This window comes from Girardinichthys multiradiatus, chromosome 9 (assembly GCF_021462225.1).
Source record: "Girardinichthys multiradiatus isolate DD_20200921_A chromosome 9, DD_fGirMul_XY1, whole genome shotgun sequence".
In the NCBI taxonomy this organism is placed as follows: domain Eukaryota; kingdom Metazoa; phylum Chordata; class Actinopteri; order Cyprinodontiformes; family Goodeidae; genus Girardinichthys; species Girardinichthys multiradiatus.
The window spans coordinates 38707364-38729261 of record NC_061802.1 but is presented as its reverse complement, the minus strand read 5'-3'; the positions used below and the strand labels follow the sequence as shown (position 1 = coordinate 38729261).

Sequence of the window (21898 nt, the reverse complement as noted above, 5' to 3'; positions counted from 1 at the left end):
GTTTAAAATATTTCCAAACAGTCATGGTGTAGAAACTAATGGAACGCCACCCATCACTCTGTTTTAAAACTACAGTTAATGTTAATTAAGCAGCTAACTGGTTTACTGCCGGAACACATAGCACAACCAATTAATGAACTAATACAAGCCTGTTATACCCACAGTGTTACTCTGAAAAGTGACTGACAAAAGGAATAATTATGGACATAATTATTTTTACTTGAACAATACTAAACTTACTGGGTGTTTACTTAATAAGTGTTATAGATTATTATTATGAACATAATATGCAATATATGTCAGTATGTTAAATTATTTTCATTTTTTCTATTTTAAATAAAGCAACTAAATCATGTTTTATTGTTCTGGTTTTACATATTTGTGTAAATACTGTGACCCCTTCATTATTTCGGCAACATTATTATACAGTATGAGTACCTGGTAATCCTACACTGAACAAATATTCTTTTAAAAAAAGGTTTAATATTTTTGAAACTACATGAAAAAAACAACTTAAAATGAGGTTTCTATATTTATTGTCATTAGAAACAGGAGTTTTTTTATGTTGATTATACCTTCTTTAAAAGACAATTTGGGGTTTGTTAAAACCTTTACTCTGTTTGTGAAAACATAAACATGGGGATTCTTACCTTTCCCCAGGATATTTCTAAAATCTTCTTATTCTCATAAACCCCTTGTTGACTTGTCTCTTAATCCAGGTGTAATATTACCCCCCTAAAAATAAATTACCATTAACTTTTGCTGTCAATAATAATGCCTTGTCCTTCAGATCTGCTTACACTGGTAACCAATAAATTGTTCAAAGCAACTTGTAATGCAATCAGGATTTAATTTGTAGTATTTGATAGCAGTTGTGTGATTCTCCTGTTTTGCATCTTCTAACTGCGGTTCTGAAAGTTCTGGCTACAAGCCTCTAGTCTGCTCTCATGATGAAGGGTGGATATAAGACATTTTGCAGGGATTCATAAACACTAAACTTTCTCTGTAGCCTTCTGACATCAATATGCAACCTATCTTGGACTCTGTGACATCGACCATTATACCCTGCTGCCTGTGGCATGTACTTTACTGTGGCTGTGATAGCATGCAGGTCCTCCTCTCTCACACACCCAAGGGAGATGCGCTTCCACTCAAAACCTAGTTTCTCCTCAGAAGCTATTTTTCAGAGCATTTTTAACAAATTATGCTTTTAAAAGGTAATGGAAACGAAATGGGCCATTTCGGAGAGTGGTCGAGATGTGCTCTCAGGGTCCCCTGTCTAAATGACACCCATGTTGGCAAACCAATTTTACCACCTCAGCCAAGCAGAGCTAACAACATCTAGGCAATAGTTCAGGGTTCTTTCTTAATGTATAAGTGCGGTTTAAGTTTATTTTAATGCAATCTTGCTGAGGACAAAACAGCTGATTAGAAATCACAAACAGTACTGAGAAAAAGTGTTTGGCCACTTTGGCCACTGTTTTTGTATTTTTTTTGTCACACATTTCAGATCAAACAAATTTTGATTTCAAAGATAACCTGAGTAAATAGAAAACTTATTTAAATTACATTTAATTTATTAAGGGAAAAAAACTGTCCAAACCAACCTGCTCCTAAGTAAAAAAAGTAACCGTCCCCTATAGCTAATAACTGGTTGTGCCACCCTTAACAACCACAACTGCCTTCAAGTGTTTGTGATTACTGTCAATACCTTTTTTTTTATCTTTGTGGGGGAATTTTGTCTCACTTCTCTTTACAGATCAACTTAATTCAGCCACATTGGGGTTTTTTGAGCATGAGCAGCCAGCATCTCAGTCAGATTAAAGGCCTGACATTGACTAGGCCATTCAAAAACCTTTTTTTTTTTTGTCATTCAGAGGTTGAGTGGCTGTTGTACTTTAATCATTGTTCTTTTGCAAAACCTTAAGCTTAAGTGCAGGTATATGGAGTTAAATTTGTCTCAAGTGTAGTATAAAACAGAATCTATGTCGGGCAGACGGCATCCCATAATCTTGTGTGTTGTCCTCACAACCCGTGATACTTCCTCTCCTGTGCAGTTCCCTCACCACACTGTCATGCTGAGACACAGAGTGCTTTCCACCGTGGCCCTGCAGATATCTGTAAGCAGCTGAGGAGATGAAGAAGAGCTGTTGTTGTACCTTCTTCAACAGGCGAGGGGCGTTTCCGGTCCAGGAGAGGTCAGAGGAGATCTGGATGCTCTTGCACTTTAAGTTGTCCAGACCACTTCCCAGGATCTAATCGACCATGATCGGATCCTTTCTGCTCCATTACCGTAATGCGCCTTGTATGCGCGACGCTAATCTTTAAAGGAAGAGCTGGTGTCGGCTGGTGTGATCGCGTATTTCTGACTGTCGGCTCACTTAACCGCAGTCTTCTTCTGTACAGTTGATGTCTCCTCACTGAAGCAACGCTGCAAGCCTTGCAGTTCGAGCAGAAGTTCAGAGATGCGGGGGATCAGTCTGCTGCTTTAGTCAGCGCTAACCAATAGGGAAACATCTTACATCGTTCGTCTTTAGGCCCCGCCCGGGATGTTCATGTTTCCAGAACTCAAAATTCTTTGAGTTCAACCAAAAACAGAGAGCGTCAAAACCAAAAAAGCGATACTTGTAACCAAAGATTTTTGACATGCACAAATAAAAGTTTGTTTTGCAAATAACTTTTTTCTCTTTGTGAGAAAAAACTCTGAAAGTTTTGATCACAACTTAATATTTTTTGATTGAGATTAGTTTTTTTTTGATTGAGATTAGTTTTTTTTGATAGAATATTATTTTTTTGATTGAGATTAGTTTTTTGTTTGATTGAATAATATGGAGACAAATTTAACTCCATATACCTGAACTTAAGCTTAAGGTCATGGCTGGACTTTTTATTTCAGGATTTTCTGTTACAAAGAAGAATTCATAGTTCTATTCATTAGGGGCAAGCTGTCCACTACTTTTCCACATTGGTTTGGATAGCTTTTTCCCTGAATGAATGAAATCATCAGTTGAAAACTTTATTTGTATTGACTCAGGTTATATAGAATCAGAATTTGCATAATGATCTGAAACGTAAAACTGAGAAGAAAGCAAAAAACAAAAGAAATCTGTAGAGGGAAACACTTCTTCACAGCAGTCTACATGGTGGGATACAATTTCTCCTTTCCACTCTGGTTGGAAATGTCACAGTCCATCGGGCAAACCTCGAAGCGTAAAAGCAGAGACGTTGAGTGCAAGATGCATTGTGAGTGAACACTGAGTGAAACTGAGTGAAAAGTTGAGCACTTCCAGTACATGGATAATGCAAACATACAAATGCCTCTACCGAGCACAGCGGACAATTGTGTTTGCTTAGATTAAATTATTGTGTGCATGAGTTATATCAATGGCAAAATGTGTTGGCAAAAAAATAAAAAAGTAATGCCCTTAGGAATAAGTTACAAACATAATTGCACACAAATACATGCAGGAGATTCAAATGTGCATGCAGACTGGTTATAACAACAGCTTACCCGCCCAATGAGCACGGGCTCAGGCCCTCTGTACTCCTCGATCACAAAGAACTGGTTCCAGAGCCAGCTCCTGCGGTGACGATGGATCCGGAGTGAGTGACTACCTTCAGACTCTTTGACCCTTTCAGAGTCACCCCGAGTCCTTCCAGGCTGAACCTCAGTGATTCTCTTGTCAGAGTACGTCTCTTCCTCTGAATATTGTACGAGAGTGAGACCATCAATTACACCTCCATCCTCCCCATTAGTCAAACTGCTCATTTTGTTACCATTCACAGTGATTTCAGTTCTAAGTTGAGGGTGGTTGAGCATTTTCCTTTTCTTGGCTGAGTTGTTGCCACTTCGCTGAAAAGCCAGGGTTAGCAGTGGTGTTACGTCAGCCTCTGCATCCTGACTATGCCTTCCTAGTTCTTTGATTTGCTCAAACAGGACATCTGTTGACTCTAGATGAGGTAACACTTGTAGCTTTTTGCTTGATATCACTCGCAAGTCCTCATCTCCGTCTGAAAGGCCAGTGGCCTCTGAAATGCCGATCCCTTCCCCCTGACAAAAGAAAAGGAAAAGAAGCACAACGTGTGCCGCCATCGATAGGTGTTCATAAATCATGGTAGTTCACTACAGTTGCTTCTCTCGGACTTCTCTCCTTGCCTCTCCTCAGAATGGACGTCCATCTGGAATATTTTTCTCACAGATGTCCATGCGGTGCACATGCTGCCTGGGATCACCTAAGAGAGAAGATATAATTAGTGAGATCTGTACTGCATTCATTAAAATGGCTAACAAGTGCTTCAAAACACACGGATGAGGAAAGATGCAGAAAAGATGACATCTTACTCATTATCTAACACAGGGGGGTATTTTAAGACAAATTTCTACATGAATGTTTCTCTGCTGTTTGTTAAGCAGCTTTGTTTGTTCATCTGAGAGCTCTGCCAGATGCTATAAAAATAGCGGTGCTTTTCTTATACAGAGTGGTGCAATAAGAAAGTATTTTGTCCTGTTAGAGGCATCCTTCTCTCTCATGCTGTCGCGGGAGGATGTGGCTCTTGATCTCATTCTCAGAGAGAGATAAGTGTGTGAGCTTTGAATTTTTCAATTAATTTAGAGCCCAAGGGCCTGGCAAAGAGGTGGAGCTCAGGTACTTCACTGCGCCTTGTCACACACAATTGCCTGGACAGCAGGAGATTGATGCCATCCCTAAAGATGGACCCCCACATGCCACAAAGCCCAATAGTGAAAGAAGTTCCCCTTCAGAGATTAATTAGGCCCATAAATAATATAATCGATGACTTGATCTTATTTCCCAAAAGTTTAATGATCTCCGTTTCATTTGCATATGAGTCAGATAGTGGCCATTGATCTGTGAAACTTGATGCAGTGGAAAGTGTCAGTAACTAGACTCAACTGAAACTGCATGACTGCACTCTTTTTTTTTCAGTTTTTGTCCCATGTGCATCAATCACTCTGCCTTACTTTCTCCCAGCATGAATGGAATAATTCTGACATCTGCTTTCACCTTTGTGCACACATGAAAGCATGCATTATCATTTCCACAGAGAAATAGCATATGAGTCATATATATATATACACACAGGCACATGGTTTTCAAAGTTTTCTTTGTATGACCGTCTTCCTTTTGTCTATAAATTCAACAGCATGCTGATGTCTTTGTTGTTCTATGCAAATTAATACCAATTTACAGCGATGTGAAAAAGTGTTTACTCACAGAGTTCTTCTGTTTTTACCTGTCTGTCAGACTTAAATGCTTCAAATCATCTAACAAATGGTATGAAAAGTTTGATAATTGATAATTTCATTTATTTAGGAAAAATCTACACCAACCATCCCGGCCCTTTGTGAGAAATAATTGCCCTCTAAACCGGGGACAATCACTACCAACTGGTTGTCCATCCCTTGGCAACAACAAAACTTCCATTAAGCTACATTGTGCTATTCTGATGGGGACTTGTAGTGTTGTGGCTCATTGTGCTGCATTGTCTTGGTGTAATTTTGGTAGGCTGGGGTCTCCTAGGATAGTTTGTCCCTGTTCCATGTTTTCTCCATTGGTAAATAATGGAAATGGCTTTATAACCCTTTCCAGACTGATAGATGTCAGTGACTTTCCTTTCTATCTGGTCCTGAATTTCTTTTTTATAATATTATTTTTATAGCTTTTAAAGAGGTATAAAACAAACAAAGGAAAATTTTAACAAAACAAACACAAAAAAAGACAAAGTCACCATGAGCGGATTAAATAATAAGCATCATATTCACATCTTAAGTAAAAAGCCACTTTTCAGTCTAGAAGATGTAGAAACGCAGAATTGTCCTTAAAGCAAATCTTAATATTTCACATTATGTCCTCAGAGAATGCACAGATCATTGTTTATAAATGACTTTCATTTTTGTCCAGTATTTTTCATTTTTCTTTGTTGCATATTTAAAATAAAAAGTTTGTTCCGCACAATAAATTACCCCCACAACCTCTATCCAATATGAATCAATTTTGGAACACTCCCAGAATATATGAAAATGATGCGAAGATACTCAACCATATTATTTCCAACATTTCCCATGTTCAGGATTATTGCATTCTGATTTTGTTTGTAGTGCCATAAAAATATATATATTTTTCTTGCCTGTAAGCAGGAACATATTTTAGAAATTGATGTTTGGTTAACATTACCTTTGAGTAACTCTACAAAAATATTAATTAGAGGCATTTGTTCCTTGTCTATTTGTTTAATGTTTTTACTAAAACAAATCTCTTACCTGAAGATATCTGAAAAAATCTTGATTTATCAAGGGATATGTTTCTTCAGGCTGTTTCTGAAGATATTACTCAGTATGAGGCAATACCTCAAATTTTCCATTGTTTAAATCCATTATCTAGTTGGCTTTTACAGCGTCTGCACCTTGTGCAGCTGTCTTGTGCCAAATGTTTAAGAGGACTATCCTCAACTTGGACAGATTTTTCAGATATTTTAGAAAAAGGGTCTTGTCTCCTAATAAGGATTGCAGTGGTACATTTAATTAACGTTTTTCCAACTCTTTCCACTTTGCTACATTATTTGAATAACACCAACAAATCAAACATCACAGTTGTGCTGCTTTATAGTAATCCTATAAACATAGCAGAGCCTACATACCTTCATCTTTAGGGAGTTGTAAAGATTATCTGCCTTCTCCTATACCTTATTAAGTTTGAAATCATCCTAGTCCATTCAGAAATTGTTTATTGGATATTTCTACAGGTAGAGATTAAAAAACAAGTATTTTCATCTTAATGACGTCAATTCGGTTTACAGAATTATGGGTAGCAATGACCAACGGTTTAGATCAGTTTTGATGTTTGCTGCTGTTGCGATGTAATTTTAATCAAAGATTGGAATGAGGTTATGTGACGAGCTAAGTCTTCACGTAACCTCACCCCAAAGTATTTGATGATATTAGTATTCCACTGAAAATGGCAGGTCTTGGATTTCTTAAGAACAGGACATGATGTGTTGCTTTTGGAGATTTTTCAGCGTACTACTTAATGTGAGTGGAAATGGCCGCAACAAGTGGGGCCAGTTACTTTTACATATCTGCTGTACAGTCCAAGTGTGCTAAAACTTACAAGTCCCAAAAAAAAAAAAAAGAAAATCACCTTCAGGATTTTCTGCAGGAATCATGGTTTCATCAATCATAATGAGACCACCTCCACCTTGTTAGAATTGTTTCCATCAAGTATAATGGGATGCACACCTTCTAAAAAGATCCACTTGTGTCTTGTCAGTCCACACAATATTTTCCCAAAAGTCTTGAGGATTATCAAGATGTTTTTGGTAAATGTGAAATGGGCATGTGTGTCTCTTTTGTTCAGCAGTAGTTGCAGCCTAGAAACTCTCCCATGGATTTCATTTTTGTCATTGATGTGGGTCTGGGTTCTTCTATGACCTCCTGAATGACTCATTGGTGCCTTCTTGGAATACTTTTGCTAGATTGGTGACTACTGTTTAACTCTGTTGTTTCTCCATCTGCAGAGGTTAGTAGCAATTTGTTACATTTACTTGAGTAACATTTTGAATGGAAAAAAACTACTTCTAGGAGTAGTGTTACTGCACTGTATTTTTTACTTTACATGCCGTTTATAAGTGAGACTTCTTGTTTGTATGGTATATATTGTCACTGGAGCTACTGTTCAGCGTTCTGACATTATATACATAACACTACCTAATAAAACTGTTGGTTTCAAACGCTTTATGTTGTATGCAAAACAGATTTGGAAAGGTTTGTTTCTTCTTCATCCATGATTTACTTTCAACCATTCTTTTCTTGCACGCTTTAAAAATACCAATATTTCCTGATCTTGTTTTATTTCTGTAAGTCTGATTCCACCATTTTCACAAATTAAATCAGATGTTATGATCAGTTATTCAGTACTTGAGTAGCACTTTTACCAAATACCTTTTTACTTTTACTTAACTCATTTTTTGCTTCTACTTGGGTACAAATACACTGTAGTAAAACTAGTCCTACATGAGTACAATTTCTGTTTGCTCTATCCACCCCTGTATTTGTGGATCATGGCTCTCAATGGTGTCCCAAAATGTTGAAAATATCTTTGTTTCTCATTTTTTGTTCAATTTCTTTCAATCAGACATGATATCTTGCATTTCAAAACCTTTCAACCTACTTCATGCTGTCAGGTTCTATGTAAGCAGTTTCTTGATTATAAAGATTTCGCTTTGATCCTTTCATGACAGTATGGTATTTAAAAGTGAATTAATGATTTAAAGAAGGAGGAGGCAGTACTTTTCACATAGGGCCAGGTTGTTTTGATAACTTAATGTCCTTCATGAATGGATCACTCATTTGAAAAAGGCTTTGTGGATTCATTCGGGTTATCTTTGATATACATAGTTTTTGACAATGTGTGCAAAAAAAAGCAAAAACAGAAGAAACATGATAAATGTTTTTCTTTAGCACTGTAGCTACAGTAATATCAGACATGACACAGCACATAGTGACAAACCTAAATCATCTGGTCTCCTTTGATGTATTTCAAGTTCAGATAAGCATTTGCTTTGATTCACTTAAAGACTGAGTGTGCCTATAGCAGCCTTTGATAGTACTGCTTTGTGGGAGCCATAACACTGCCTGAATATCCAAACTCATATTCTCCATACTAAAGGAAGGACACATGGAAATTAAACAAATGTTCCTTTTCCTCTCCAGATACTGACCCACTTAAAACAAGCAGGCATTTGATCATGAAGTAATTTCTGCCTTTCTTGCTTTGAATTTTCACAAGAAACCCACATTTCAGTTCCCTTTCTTGTGCAACTCATTTCATTATGCCCACCAATTACACAAGCCATCCATATGTAATGCCTGATGTTCTACATCTGTTTGCCAGCATCTTAAACCTCTGAATATCCAAGAAGTGGCTCTTCCAAAATACTTTTGTCTTCCCCAGCTATTGTGCAGTAGCAGACACTGAGCTCGCGGCGTACGTTCCTCTCTGCCAGCTTTGCTCCAAAGCCCACGTTACCAGCAGTACATGTCATTCAATGTTGTTTGAAGTCTTTAGAGATGTGTGTGTGTGTGTCTAGTATAAGGCAGGGATAGAGGATGAAAGCGTGAGGACAATTTGCTGTTGCTGGCTCGGAATGGAATGATGAGTGGTGACATAGCTCCAAATTGCAAATCGCTGTTTCAGTCTCACTTCCACTCTGCATTGAGTCGCTTCACTGCAACAAGGCTATTTCATTTTTATTAAAAATAGCCTGTGCATGTCAGGCCTTTTACATAGGGGAGAAATGGGAGATGGGAGGCATAGAGGGAGCAAAGGGGGGAGTGGTGGAGAAAGTACTCTGGAAGGTGGGTAGGAGTTTGTGTGTGTTGGTTTGTGTGTGTGTGTGTGTGTTGTGTGTGTGTGTGGGGGGGGGGGCAGGACAGTCTCTGCTCCATTTGCACATCTCTTACTTTTTTTCAGCCTTCACCATTCGTCTTAATGCCTTCAGTCCTCTCATCCATTCTCAGTCTATTCTCTCCTCAGTGCACACGGGCAAATCTCTTAAGTCCATCCAAATCAGACGGGTGAGGAAAGGCACACTGTACTCAGCACATCAGTCTCCTCATTATTGTCAAGGTTTGACACTTAGACAGCTTAAGTGATACAACAGCAAACTCATTGTGCTGAGCAAGTGTTCAACTGTGTACTTTATTTGTCAAATAAACCTGCCTCCACGCCTAAAAGGGTGATATACATATAGTGCTTTACAAAGGTATTCATACCACTTGATCCTTTCACATTACAACTACAAACTTTAATGTATTTTATTAGAATTTTATGGAACAGGGCAACACAAAGTAGTTAATTGTCTTGAGGTGAAAGGAAAATGATAAATGGCTCTTTTTTTTTTTTTTTTTTTTTACAAATAAAAATATAAAAATGTAATGTGTATTTGTTTTCATTCTCCTTTAGTCTGATCCCTTTAAATATAATTCTGTGCAATACTAATGTGTAATGAACTGATTTCAGAATTACCTAATTAGTAAATAGTCCAACTGCCTGTGATTTAATTTTAGTATAAATCCAGCTAATCTCTGAACACTTCAGAGGTTTGTTAGAGAACATTAGTAAAACAAAAACAACCTCATAAGGAACAAGGAACACAAGCGACAAATTAGGGAGAAAGAGGCAATAAGAACTCTGTTGATGAAAGAAAACCATCAGTCCCATTTCAGTTTGCTAAGGAGTTGTGTAGGGGCCACATTTGGAGGATCCGCTCTTATGAGACTAAAACTGACCTACAAGCAAAACACTAGGTGTGTAGGAAAGTTATCCCTGTCCGTGAGCCTAACCCACCTTTGTTAAGCATGATGTAGAAGTATCATTCTCTGGGCATGCTTTTATTCAGCAGGAAAATAACCTGCTAGAGGAAGGAGGTTCCTCTTGTGACCACGACAATGACCCTATACACACAGCCACAGATACAATGGAATAGGTAAGATAAACAGAGAGAAACAGATTGAATTTATATATGCTCTATATTTACTCTCACTCACTTAAAACTGTGCACATATATTTATATTATATTGTAGATATGTTTATATTGTTTAATTTGTACTGTATTGCACCGACTACGCCAAAACAAATTCCTTGTATGTCCAAAAACGTACTTGGCAATAAAGCTTTTCTGATTCTGATTCTGATTCTTTTACATTCATACTAACTACTCAAAGCACTTTAAACTAGAGCTATATTCACCCAATTACACTCACAAACCAGCACACACTCATAGACGGATACGCAGATTGATGTGCAACTTGAGGTTAAGTGCCTTGCCCATGGGCACATTGACATGTGACAGTAGGGAGCTGGAATCAAACCCACAACATTGGGATTGCAAGACGACTAACTCGAGCCACATCTTCACGTGTGAGAATGGTCGAGTCAAAGTCCGGATCTACAATTTGAAAGATGATGTTTACAGATGCTCTCTATGCAACCTAACTGCACTTGAACTACTTTGCAGTAGAATGGACAAAAATTTCACTCTCTCTTTACAAAGCCGGAAGAGACATACCCCAAAGGACATACATCTGCAAATTGCACATGGTTCTACAAATACTTCTGCATGCCACAAGTTTCAGATTTTTATTTTATTGTACAAAATGTTTAACATTTTTGTGATTCCCCTTGCTTTGCAGTTAGATCAGCTTAAAATAGCATCTATCACATTAAGTCCTATCAGAATCCACAGACGTTCATGTGACAAATTTTGGAAAATGCTCTTTGACAACGCATTGTAAAACACAGGACAACACATTTCTGCAGTCTCTCTTTAGTCGGGGTTTCACACCAAGGCCCCCTCACACACACACACACACACACACACTCACTCACACTCGCTTGTGAACCATTATTAGCTTGGAGATACACTAAACAGCCCGGAGCTTGACCTTGTCTTGTTTGAGCAAACCACGAAAATGACCTACTTGATGCATGTTAATGTGATTAAACACACTTGGGCTAACTATTATAATGAATGCAACATCCCAAAAATACAGCTGTCGACTACCAACCGCGGGCGTCCACGCGGCGGCTGCTCTCCGCACGCGGCAGGTGAGAGTACCGCGCGTGCATAGCGGCCAAGCGCGCGCACTTCCATACACACAGACATGACCAATAAATAAATAAATGAATGAATAATAAAATAGAACCGTCTGTCCGAGTTTGGCGCTCACCTCCTTCAACCAAAATAATAGTTTGCGTCCCCCCAACAAACCCCCATTGAGCCATATATATATATATATATATATATATATATATATATATATATATATATATATATATATATATATATATACGCTGTATCTGTGCTCCAATTCAAACTGACAGTGAAACACTTGTAAACATAGGAGCCCCGCAGATATAATACGCGAACGTTGAGCGACTGCTGGAAACTTGCCACCTCACTGTGAGGATTTAAAAATAAGTGCTTCATTGTGGTAGGGGAGGGCTTACCGTGTGTTCCGTGGCGGTTTTCCTGTGGTTTAACGCAGCTGAAATGGGTCCAGTGTGGAGAGAAATGATGCCGAGGTTCATGCGAGCACTCCGTGAAGTCTGTCCACTTAGCACAGTCTCCCCCACGCTCTCCCCGCTTGCTCCCTCTCTCTGTGTTTCTACCTCCTTCTCTCTTCCCCGTCGCTTTGCAACTATCACAGAAAAAAACCCATAGTTTCACTAAAAGCCTTCTATTTTTGATAGATGTGGCCACTGAATAACACAGACAGGATAAACTGTCTCACGTCACCCACTCAGTTTTGTAATATCATCTGTTGTTTTAGGTTTCCTTTCGTGAAGTGAATAACACTAATTAGCGCGTCATCACTGCACCTGTTTGTGGATAAGACATACAGCATGTTTACATTTTCCTCAAAGTTGATGTGAAAGACGCAGGAAACAATGTGCAAGAATAAGGATTTGAGCCAGTTTTACAATGTCCAAATTGTAATGGAAGGACAACTAGGTCAAAGCGTCTCCAAAACAGCTCTTGTGATGCTCCTGCGCAGCGCCAGTGTATCAAAAGCGGTCTTAAGAAGGGAATAGACGTGACAGGGTCACAGGAGGGCAAGGCTCATTGGTGCACACGTGGTACGATCATCAGACGAGCTACTGTTCTGTAGTTCAAATTGCTGGAAAAGTGAGTGGTGGTTTTGATAGAAAGGTGTCAGAAGTGTCTATTGCACTTCGACAGACTTCAGAGTGTCTATGCTGCCTGTCTAGTGCTGAAAGCACTGGCAATTGCATTGTATGGCAGCACTTACCTGCGTAAGGGATTATGATTATTGATTATAAACATTTATCAAAAATTATAATGAAACATAATAATTTAGAAGAAATAAATTCAAACCAAAAATCATTTCTTACTAAGAAAGATCAAAGATACACTGGTGGTGTGATTATTGGGCTCACCGTACTTAATAACTACAGTTATTTAGTTATTATTAATAATTGATCATTATTAACCAAAACCACGGCAAATGTCACTGTGTTATCAACCGTTTTACCGAATAGTGGAGAACACTAACCTTATTTTGACAGACAATCACTATCACTCTTAAATAAAATAAACACAAACGTTTTTCTCTTTATCAATGTGAAAAGTATTAAACCGCTTGTCCCTCTTACAACCGACTATTCTGGTCAACAACTGCCACCTAAATGAGCATGCACTATTCAACAAAAGGTGTACACTACTAACTAAACATAATAAAAATAAATAATATATGCGCACTGAGTAATTCTGCCAAAGATCAAACCGTAGCAGTTTTATGGACAAATGAGAATAACTTAAAAATTTGGATTAACTTGGAAAGTGGAACAGGACCACTACGCAGTGAAGCCTTCCTCCGTGGGTGCGTCTCGATAGCGCCTATCAGCTGGAAGAATAGTAGGGCTGCAAATTATCTAGCAGCTGGCCTCGTAGCCACTGACAGCTGATAGCCCCAAATCTTGAACAAAGGGTCGTAAAACTCTGAGATGGGAGCTCGGTGGAAAAACCCCCAAGGGTAATAAAATGATGGAACAATGAGATGGCCCAGCCACGAGGCCCAGACCGCAGACTGGCTGATTGGCAATCAGCAGGACAAACACACCCAAACTTGAGTGCAACCTCTCTTTTCAGTTCATAGTATTCAGACAGCAAAAACAGTGCGGCATAAACCCTTCAATCACTGTTGCATGCAACAGGTTAATACTTTGGATTAACTGGTGGTAAACCTAATTCACCTTAACTATGCCTCACCCTGCCCAGACCTCTTAAACACACCTATCTGATTTAACATAAAAGTAACAGAATTACTTTGACGACCATTTCTTCTCTTCGCCGGCTTGAGGATGGGTCATGGGTCTAAAAAAAAAAACAGGGGGAGACCTGTAGTTGTCACGTGTCCATGATCAACTCAAATCGGTCAATTTCTCCTCTGTCCAAAACAGGGAAATTACATGAGGAACTGTTGGAGTTGACTGGAGAACAAGAAGGAAACTCGTCTCCTTGGAAACAAAACCTCTGTGGGTTTTCACGTGCACCTGGGTTGCGTCTGAAGGTCTTCAATTGGGATATGGATCTTCTGATATTCTTGTATCAGAGATATTTCCAGCTTTCAAGCTCTTCCAGGAATGGCCAGTGTGGAGGACAAGTAAACCCGATTGCCAGCTTCTATTCCTCTAGAGATGTGCCTCCGAACGTAGTCTCGTGACACTACGGCTGGAAATGGCAGTTAAAAGTTTGTTTTCTCTGGTTTTTATAAGCTCTGATGATGTTAGAGCTGCGACGCCTGTTGAGCTGCGTTGTATAGTCATTTACCTGACCAAAAAGGCAGAAAACCCAACACCTGCCGAACACAGGGCACCAGAATGCACTATAGGAAATAGGCAACCTGGCAGAGGCCATGTGATGCTCCAGGCAACCTTCTGTTGTGAAACACTGGGTCAGTCCTTCCCTTTTATATGTTTCTTTCATACTTATGATCTACCGAAGCATTGCTGTTGACTGTGTACACCTTTATATGAAAAGGTAATCTCTGAATGCTGTGGCCTCTTTCGCCAATGTATAATAATGTTTTCCTTCAGTAAAAGAATTTCAGGAATGGTTTGAGGAGGGCAACAATGACTATGAGGTGTTGATTTGCCCTCCAGATTTCCCAGACTTGATTCTAATCAAGCATCTCTGTGGGATATGCTGGACAAACCAATTCAATCCAAAATAACACCACCTCACAACATGTACAGGACTTAAAAGATTTGCTAACAACTTGGTGCCAGATAACACAGAACACCTTCTATAAGAGTCCAGAGCAGTGGTGTCCAAACGTTTTGCCATGAAGGCCAAGATCATAAAGTTGAAAGCACATGGGGGCAAAAAAATAGATAAAAAAAAAAATACAAATCTTTAAATAAAAATATTGTTCATTTTATTTTATTTGATTAATATCAAATTAAACATGAAAGATTTTATTGAAACAAATAAAATAGTGATGTTTGTGGAAAAAGATCTGTAAATCTCTGTAGATCCTAAACATAAATATTGTCATGTTTTTATTATTGTAAGACAGAGAGAGTTTCCTATTTTTGGGGGTTCTTTTTTGGGCTAGGATAATTTATTTAGTCTTAGCTAAACAACAAGAACGGCGCATGGGCCACTCTCGCTGTACTATCAATGAGGGAGGGGGCAGGGGCAGCCAGGTTTGATTTTGATAAAAGGTTGACGGATGTTTGTGGTTCTATTTACTAAAAAATTCAGATGAATGCAGAAACCTGGTTACTAAATGATTATTTAATTTAATTTTATTTTATTTTATTTTAAGAAGATTTTATTTGTCTGCATAAATGTTGCCCTAACATTCTTTGGAGGGCAGCAAATGGCCCTCGGGCTGCACTTTATACACCCCAGGTTCAGTGAGTTCTAGAAGAGTCCATGTCTCAACATGTCAGAGTACCTTTTGCAACAAAATGTATGTTTTCTTTGAAGGTCTGCACAATATCATTATTAGAAACTTGCACTTTTATTTCTTCGACTCTCAAGCATCACCAGAAAATTGGCACTTAGTGCTACATTTAAGAGTAAAATTGAACAAACAGCTTTCTAAATTTGCTTAAAAGATGTGTCATCTGGTTGACTCTAATTATTCCCCTTGTCAAGCTTTCATGCTGCATTTTATTTTAGGAGTGGACACTTCAGTATCTCCATGACTCAGGAACAGACGGAGGAGATTGTCAACACAATTGGCTGCATATTCTTGCAGCAATAAAATCTGGTGCCCACTCCTATTTTATTCTTCTAAATAATTCATTTGGGTAATTTAGTCACACTACAAATAAAGTAACAAGACATAAAACTCTAATCTTTAACAGGTTCTAAAAATTGTCAAGTTATCAAAACTGCACAGCAGATATAATGCCTTTGTTAATGATGAAGAAAATGGAGCCAAAATGCAAAAACTATCTGAAAAACAATGTACCGTATTTTCCGCACTATAAGGCGCACCGGATTATAAGGCGCATAGAATAGAAGCTACTGCAGTCAAACGTTTGACTGGGGTTGCGTTATGCATCCACTAGATGGAGCTGTGCTAAAGAGAATGTCAACAAAACAGTCAGATAAGTCAGTCAGTCAAACTTTATTAATACACTACAAACCAGCGTTCTGATAACTCCATTCACTCTCATGGTAAGGTCTCCTCTACATAGAAATCTATTGAATAGAGCCAACCACACGTTAGGAATGCATTGGAGTCTATGAAGTTGAAGTTGAAATCAAACGTTAGTTAAAACGTGAAAGGGAACTTTTCCCTGATTCAGTAAACACGTCAAAGAAACAGTTTGATGCACTAAATCAAACGTTAGTGTACATTCACAATATAGTAGCGTTAACTGTTGAATTCTCTCGCTGCTGCTCTATTCCCATGTTCGACTGCGTAGCTGACAGCCATGAGTTTGAACTCAGCATCGTAAGCGTGTCTCTTGAAAGGTGCAATTTTGGGGTCGTTATACACACACAAGTGGTGTTGGACTAGGAGTAAGCACAGTACAGGTGTTTACCGCTATTACTTCGGCGATGCCAATGACTACGGTAGCCATAATGCTGCAAGCGGTGCGGCTTTGTAGTTTACCAGTTGTACTGAAACATTTTGACAGAGCGCCGTGTACAACCAGTATGGATCAACCAATTAACCAATTGATCCATATATAAGGCACTCCGGATTACAAGGCGCACTGTCATTTTTTGAGAAAATTAATGGTTTTTAAGTGCGCCTTATAGTGCGGAAAATATGGTATATAAGTATACCTCAAGATTCAACAATTTGTAAAGCAACATCAACAAGTAGCATCTGAAATTGACTCTAACAAAGCCTGCAATGAATTTTCTAACTTGTCCACTGAGAAAATTCAGATTAGAAAGGCAGTCTCAACATCATTATTAGGTCCAGCACCAATGCTGTGTCCAAACAAAATAAATTCTGACAATTCTGCCAAATCATCTACAAAAACTTCATCAACACATCAACTAAGCTCCTCCTACTGTCTCAAAAATGTACCCACATCTTTTTTTAAAAAGTTTTGCCTGTCTTAGCATCTGATTTGATTCAAATAATAAACTCATCCATGTTGTCATGTGTTTTCCCTTGGGGCCTAAAAACAGCAATTATGAAACCACTTTTGAAAAAGAATAATGTGGACATGTTAACATTGCAAAATCACAGATTACTCATAATCAGTCCAGAAGAACAATAAATTGATACCTTGACTGTCTAATCATAAGCAAATATTTATATAAAGTAGAATATGCATCGACAGTAAAGTAAATGATGGCAGGATCAGTTGGAGCTTCTGGGAAAATGCATTCAAACCTGGAATTGTGATCTCTCCTCCTGCAGAAACTATGAAAAATAATAGAGTTCACACTCCACTAAGTTGGGTTTACATGAAAACACAATCTTAGGGAAATGTGTATTTTTTATGTACAAGGAAAATTTTAAGTACTCTGATCATCGGTACTGCATTAAAATATTTGTCCACTCAGTATATACAGTATATATATATCACCGTAGTACAATGGGATTCCAATTGTTTCAGAATGGCCTTTTAACCATTCCAAGATGATGGGCAGCAACAGTTACTTCTCTAAATTAATTGCTGATGCCTTTCCTTCTAGGCATTGTGTTAAATCGCACCTGGATGTTTTATGCTTTTATAGAGGTAGTCACAAAGATGATTTCAGTTATTAAAGTGTATTTTGATTAGCAGCTTGTGGCTACTATACGACTGCTGATATTCGAAACAAATATAAAAAAGTTACGTTCAAATCCTGTATTTGTGTATTTTTATCATGAAGAAATACAAAATGAAGACTTAAGTTAGTCAAAGTAGCAGTGAAACAGATTCAGAGCTGCACTGATTGAGAATGCTGTACCCTGAAAACGTGGTCTTGATTAGTCATGATTGATTGAGTCGTTGTGATGACTAGGAAGCAAGAGTTCCTCAAAAAAGTTACAAAGAGATGGCATAATGCTAAGCGCACATGTCAGATCCCTTGTGCACTGTGCAGAGGTTTATTAATGTGAACTGCTGAGAAAGCACAAAGCGAAGTTACAGAGTAATAGGGAGGGTGTGAGAGTGGACATGTTCTGAGCTCCTTCCTTAGTTTTTATTGACAGATTTCTGCTTATTGGGGTCAGGTTTTAGAGGTCCCTTCAGGTGAGAAAACAGATGTAGGCTGGTTTGTGTGAATAAACCATTGAAATACTAAAAAGCTTTCAAGCAAGCAAAGAAAGATCTGCTGCTCACTCGACATGTATTCTAAGCTTTCCTTTGTCAGACAAAAATGTTTAATTTAAAAGGATGTCGCTATACAAGTCTTTCCTTAAAAACCTCAACTGTTTTGTTGTTTTGTTGTTGTTGCTTACAAAGTATTCACACCCATTTGAGCTTTTCTATAACCACCATTTTCACTGTGATTTGAGGTGATACAGCATAATTATGAAGTTTATAAATAAAAATCTGAAATATGAGGCTTTTATATTTAGGCCCTCTGAATCAGTACTTTCTGATTATTGGCTGGATGTAGAGCATCTGTGAACATCAACTTTCAATTCTTCCCAGAGATCATCACTGGATGTAGGTTTGGACTCTGAATGGACATTTCTAACACGTGTCTATGCTTTGATCCAAACCATTCCATTGTAACTGTGGCTGTATGTTTGTGGCTGAAAGGTGGACCTCCACTGCAGTCTCAAGTTCTTTGAGGCTTCTAACTGGCTTTCTTCTGTTTAACATCATCCATCTTCTCATTAAGCTCTGAACGATTTTGCTTGCTCAGGAGGAGATACTGCTGCAAAGTCAATGACTCAATGCAATTGGCTGGGCTTCCTTAAATATGTATCATTTTAACACATGGGTTTAAAAACTGAATTTGACAGCACTGTGTTATAACTATGATCAAAATGAAATGTAGATGAATTTGAATCAGTCTAAATGATTTAAATTGATCGTAAATTTCTATGTATTAACTGAATTACTTTGTCCTATAAATTACCTTGAGATAGCACCAGTTCACAGATTTGTTGTGAATTGGTGCTAATTAAATAACTTAAATTAAAGTTATTTAAAAATGTCCATGCCCTGCTAAGGAAAAATAGTTGCTCTATCAACAGTTGACGTTTGTGGTTATAATGTGACAAAAAGTGAAAAATTTCAAGGAGTGTGAATGCTTTTGCAAGGCGCTGTATTCCCTTTTCTTTTGCATGTACTCAGTAATCCTGCCATTAATGGTCCTCTAAAGATGGTGATCATAGATCAGATGGGTGATAAGGTCTCACAGATGCCGTCAATCAGAAATTGGTTGGAGTGCACATCCCTGCTCATGGTGCTGTCAGGCATCCTTGCATGTGATTTATTTCACACTGTTAATAGCATATAGATACGCTGACTGCACACATATGGATATGTTAGCCATTTAAATCTCTGTCCACACAATATATCACAATACTTATGATTTAGCTCATCACATCTTCATGGCAAAACACATTTTCAAGCAACACTTGTCGATGTGCTATAAAACACCTCCCGTGTGATAACTTCTATGGTGCTTTTTTCTCAATAAATTCAAGATGGTGTGGCTTCCCACTGAGGATTAACCGCTCCATTCCTTTCAGCGTCTTTTTGCAGAGTCATTGTCATTTGAATAATATCTTGTATTTATGAGCACCGCTTTCACACAAAATGAACAGGCAAGTTCAGCCAAATCTCATTTATTCATTAATTTATTGATGCTTCAAAGAAAATTCAGAAGTGTTCTGACAGTAGGCACAAATCAGTTCTCAGCTGCCGCTCCTTTATTGCTGCAGTTAATGTGTTTCCCCACACACAACAATACATCATGAGCCTCAACTTTAGGTCCTCACACTACTCATTGTCTGCTTCTCTCACTTGTTTATGTGATTAAAATACATTAAGGGGTAGGTGGTAATTATCCCAGATGAAATTATTTATAATCCTTTAACATCTACATCAAAGTGGCAGCTAGCAGCGCCTCGACGCTGTTAGAGCACATTTTATCATCAGTCCAAACAAAACATCAGCTGTTTATTAGACGGAATGATACGCATGCCCACAATTTTTGAGAGATAGCCTGGAGGATGCAACCGCCTGTCTTGTTCATTAATTTAGTATTTGCTCCAAAGATGCTGCCCTGTCTCTCCTAAAATATGCCCCGATGTTTGCTTTTCTTTTCTCTTGACGTTTCCTTTTGTTTGCTTCTCGTCTTTACTCTAACAAAGTCGTGCCTCGTCTTTCCCTCTCAAGTTTTTTTTTCTCCTTTTCTCTGTAATACTCCTCCTTCAAGTCCTCGCGCGTCCTACGAGTCCATCCTTTTGAGGTAACGTGATAGACATCCACAAAGTTCCCAGAGTAAGCATCCCTGTGGGTGGCTCTGTACACAGCTTCTCTAGCTATTGATGTGGCCTCCTCCACCGTCAGGCCCCACCGAACCCCTTGATCCAAAATGGAGTAGGCATAGGGCGATCCTGAGCCCACAGAAAAAAGTGTTCCCTCTAGGCGAGTGCCGTCGCTGCATACATAAAACAGACTGGGTCCAGAGAATCTTATTTTTCTTTTGGAACACTGTTGCTTAATGTAAGAAGAGCTTTGAGTCTTTGAAAGAGATACCTTTTCACTGGGGGCACTTACAGTTGTTTCCAGGTTAGCCTTTGGAGTCTTTGTAGATTCTCTGTCTTCACTGTGATCAGTCTCTGAGCCTCTGTGGTCATAACATCTATCATCCAGCTCTCCTCCATCCCACCCACACAGCGTGGCAGCTACACAGAGCTCAGTCCCCTTAAAAGGGTGCAGCATGTGCGACAGCAGCTTGGCCGCCCCACTGGTGGACAACCGGCGTCCGTGGCGAAGCTGGTATAGGCGTAGCTCTCTCGAGAGAATCCGTTTCCAAAGCGCACAGTCAGCGGAGGTTCCTGAAGTGGTGCCCACCATGTGGCTGTGAATGGGCAGGATCTTCTGAGAGGCTGGACACGCCACGAGGCCCGAGCAACTGGAACGAGTGTCTGCCGCAGCCAGGACCCCGCCCTGAAACATGAAAGCTAGAGTGGTGGTCCCATGGCCCATGGGGAAGGGAAGAGGTACAGACTGAGAGGCAGCGAAAGGAAAACTTGCAGGCAAGGAGGAGGGTGATAAAAACAATTCCTGAGATGGGTTTCTGCTTAAGCTCTGCGTTGTGCTGATTTGCCCAAACTGTATCGGGCTTTCATCCACATACTCTGCTACTGGTATATAAAAATGGAACAGACTTGTGCTGTTGCTCAAGGCCACACCAGCAGCATAGTTTTCTTTTTCCATAATTTTCTTTTTTCCAGATGCCATTACATTTCTTACCGTGGATATACTTTCATGAAAGATGCCATCAAAATTGCACAGGTCCTGCAACGCCATTGAATAAAATTAATGCCTTGCAAGTATTCTTTTAAAATAACTCCTTACAGCTATGAAACCCTCAGCAGAAGGTCAGTTGTCTAATAGAGACAGTACATCTAAAGCTTGCGTTCATTCTAGCAGTAATCATCGTTTATATAGACAAGAAGGTCGGGCTCATGTTCCTGTGTGGTCACTCAAGCAACCCTTTGGCATCATTACCAATGTTTCATTCTCTTTGAAACATATAAACTCAATAGACCATGGGTAATTAATTTTGGCTGTGATATCAGGTTTTTTTTCCGCATCAAATTGCTTCAAAGTCTTGTGTGGGCGTAGGCCAAAGAGAGCGAGGGGGTGACGGTGAAGCCTTGACTCGAGCACTTCAAATTAACTTTGACTCTTTGATGAAA

The 21898-nt window shown here is 38.9% G+C and overlaps 2 protein-coding genes across 4 annotated transcripts in view; both read right to left on the bottom strand.

Annotated features, from left to right (window-relative positions):
- LOC124874090 (cadherin-24-like) overlaps positions 1-12560 on the bottom strand; it is a 48271-nt gene extending 35711 nt beyond the window's left edge. Inside the window, exons 1-4 of one of the 3 annotated variants that reach the window (XM_047375293.1) lie at positions 12501-12560; positions 12320-12398; positions 12027-12217; positions 3512-4233 (exon numbers count right to left, since the gene is read on the bottom strand). In XM_047375293.1, coding sequence (XP_047231249.1) covers positions 3512-4114 — 603 coding nt within the window. In that variant the 5' untranslated portion in view covers positions 4115-4233; positions 12027-12217; positions 12320-12398; positions 12501-12560. Of the gene's footprint in view, positions 1-3511; positions 4234-12026 lie in introns of all 3 variants that reach the window. The other 2 variants (XM_047375294.1, XM_047375295.1) reach the window with 2 other exon arrangements.
- Positions 12561-19807: 7247 nt separating this feature from the next.
- LOC124874300 (proteasome subunit beta type-11-like) lies at positions 19808-21582 on the bottom strand. Its single transcript, XM_047375608.1, has one exon. It carries the CDS (start codon positions 21504-21506, stop codon positions 20328-20330), a length of 1179 nt encoding a protein of 392 aa, XP_047231564.1. The 5' UTR covers positions 21507-21582; the 3' UTR covers positions 19808-20327.
- Between the last annotated feature and the right edge of the window lie 316 nt (positions 21583-21898).

What these genes read in the sequence shown, in the direction of transcription:
- LOC124874300 (XM_047375608.1), bottom strand. Translation starts at nt 21,506, where the DNA reads ATGGCGTTGCAGGACCTGTGCAATTTTGATGGCATCTTTCATGAAAGT.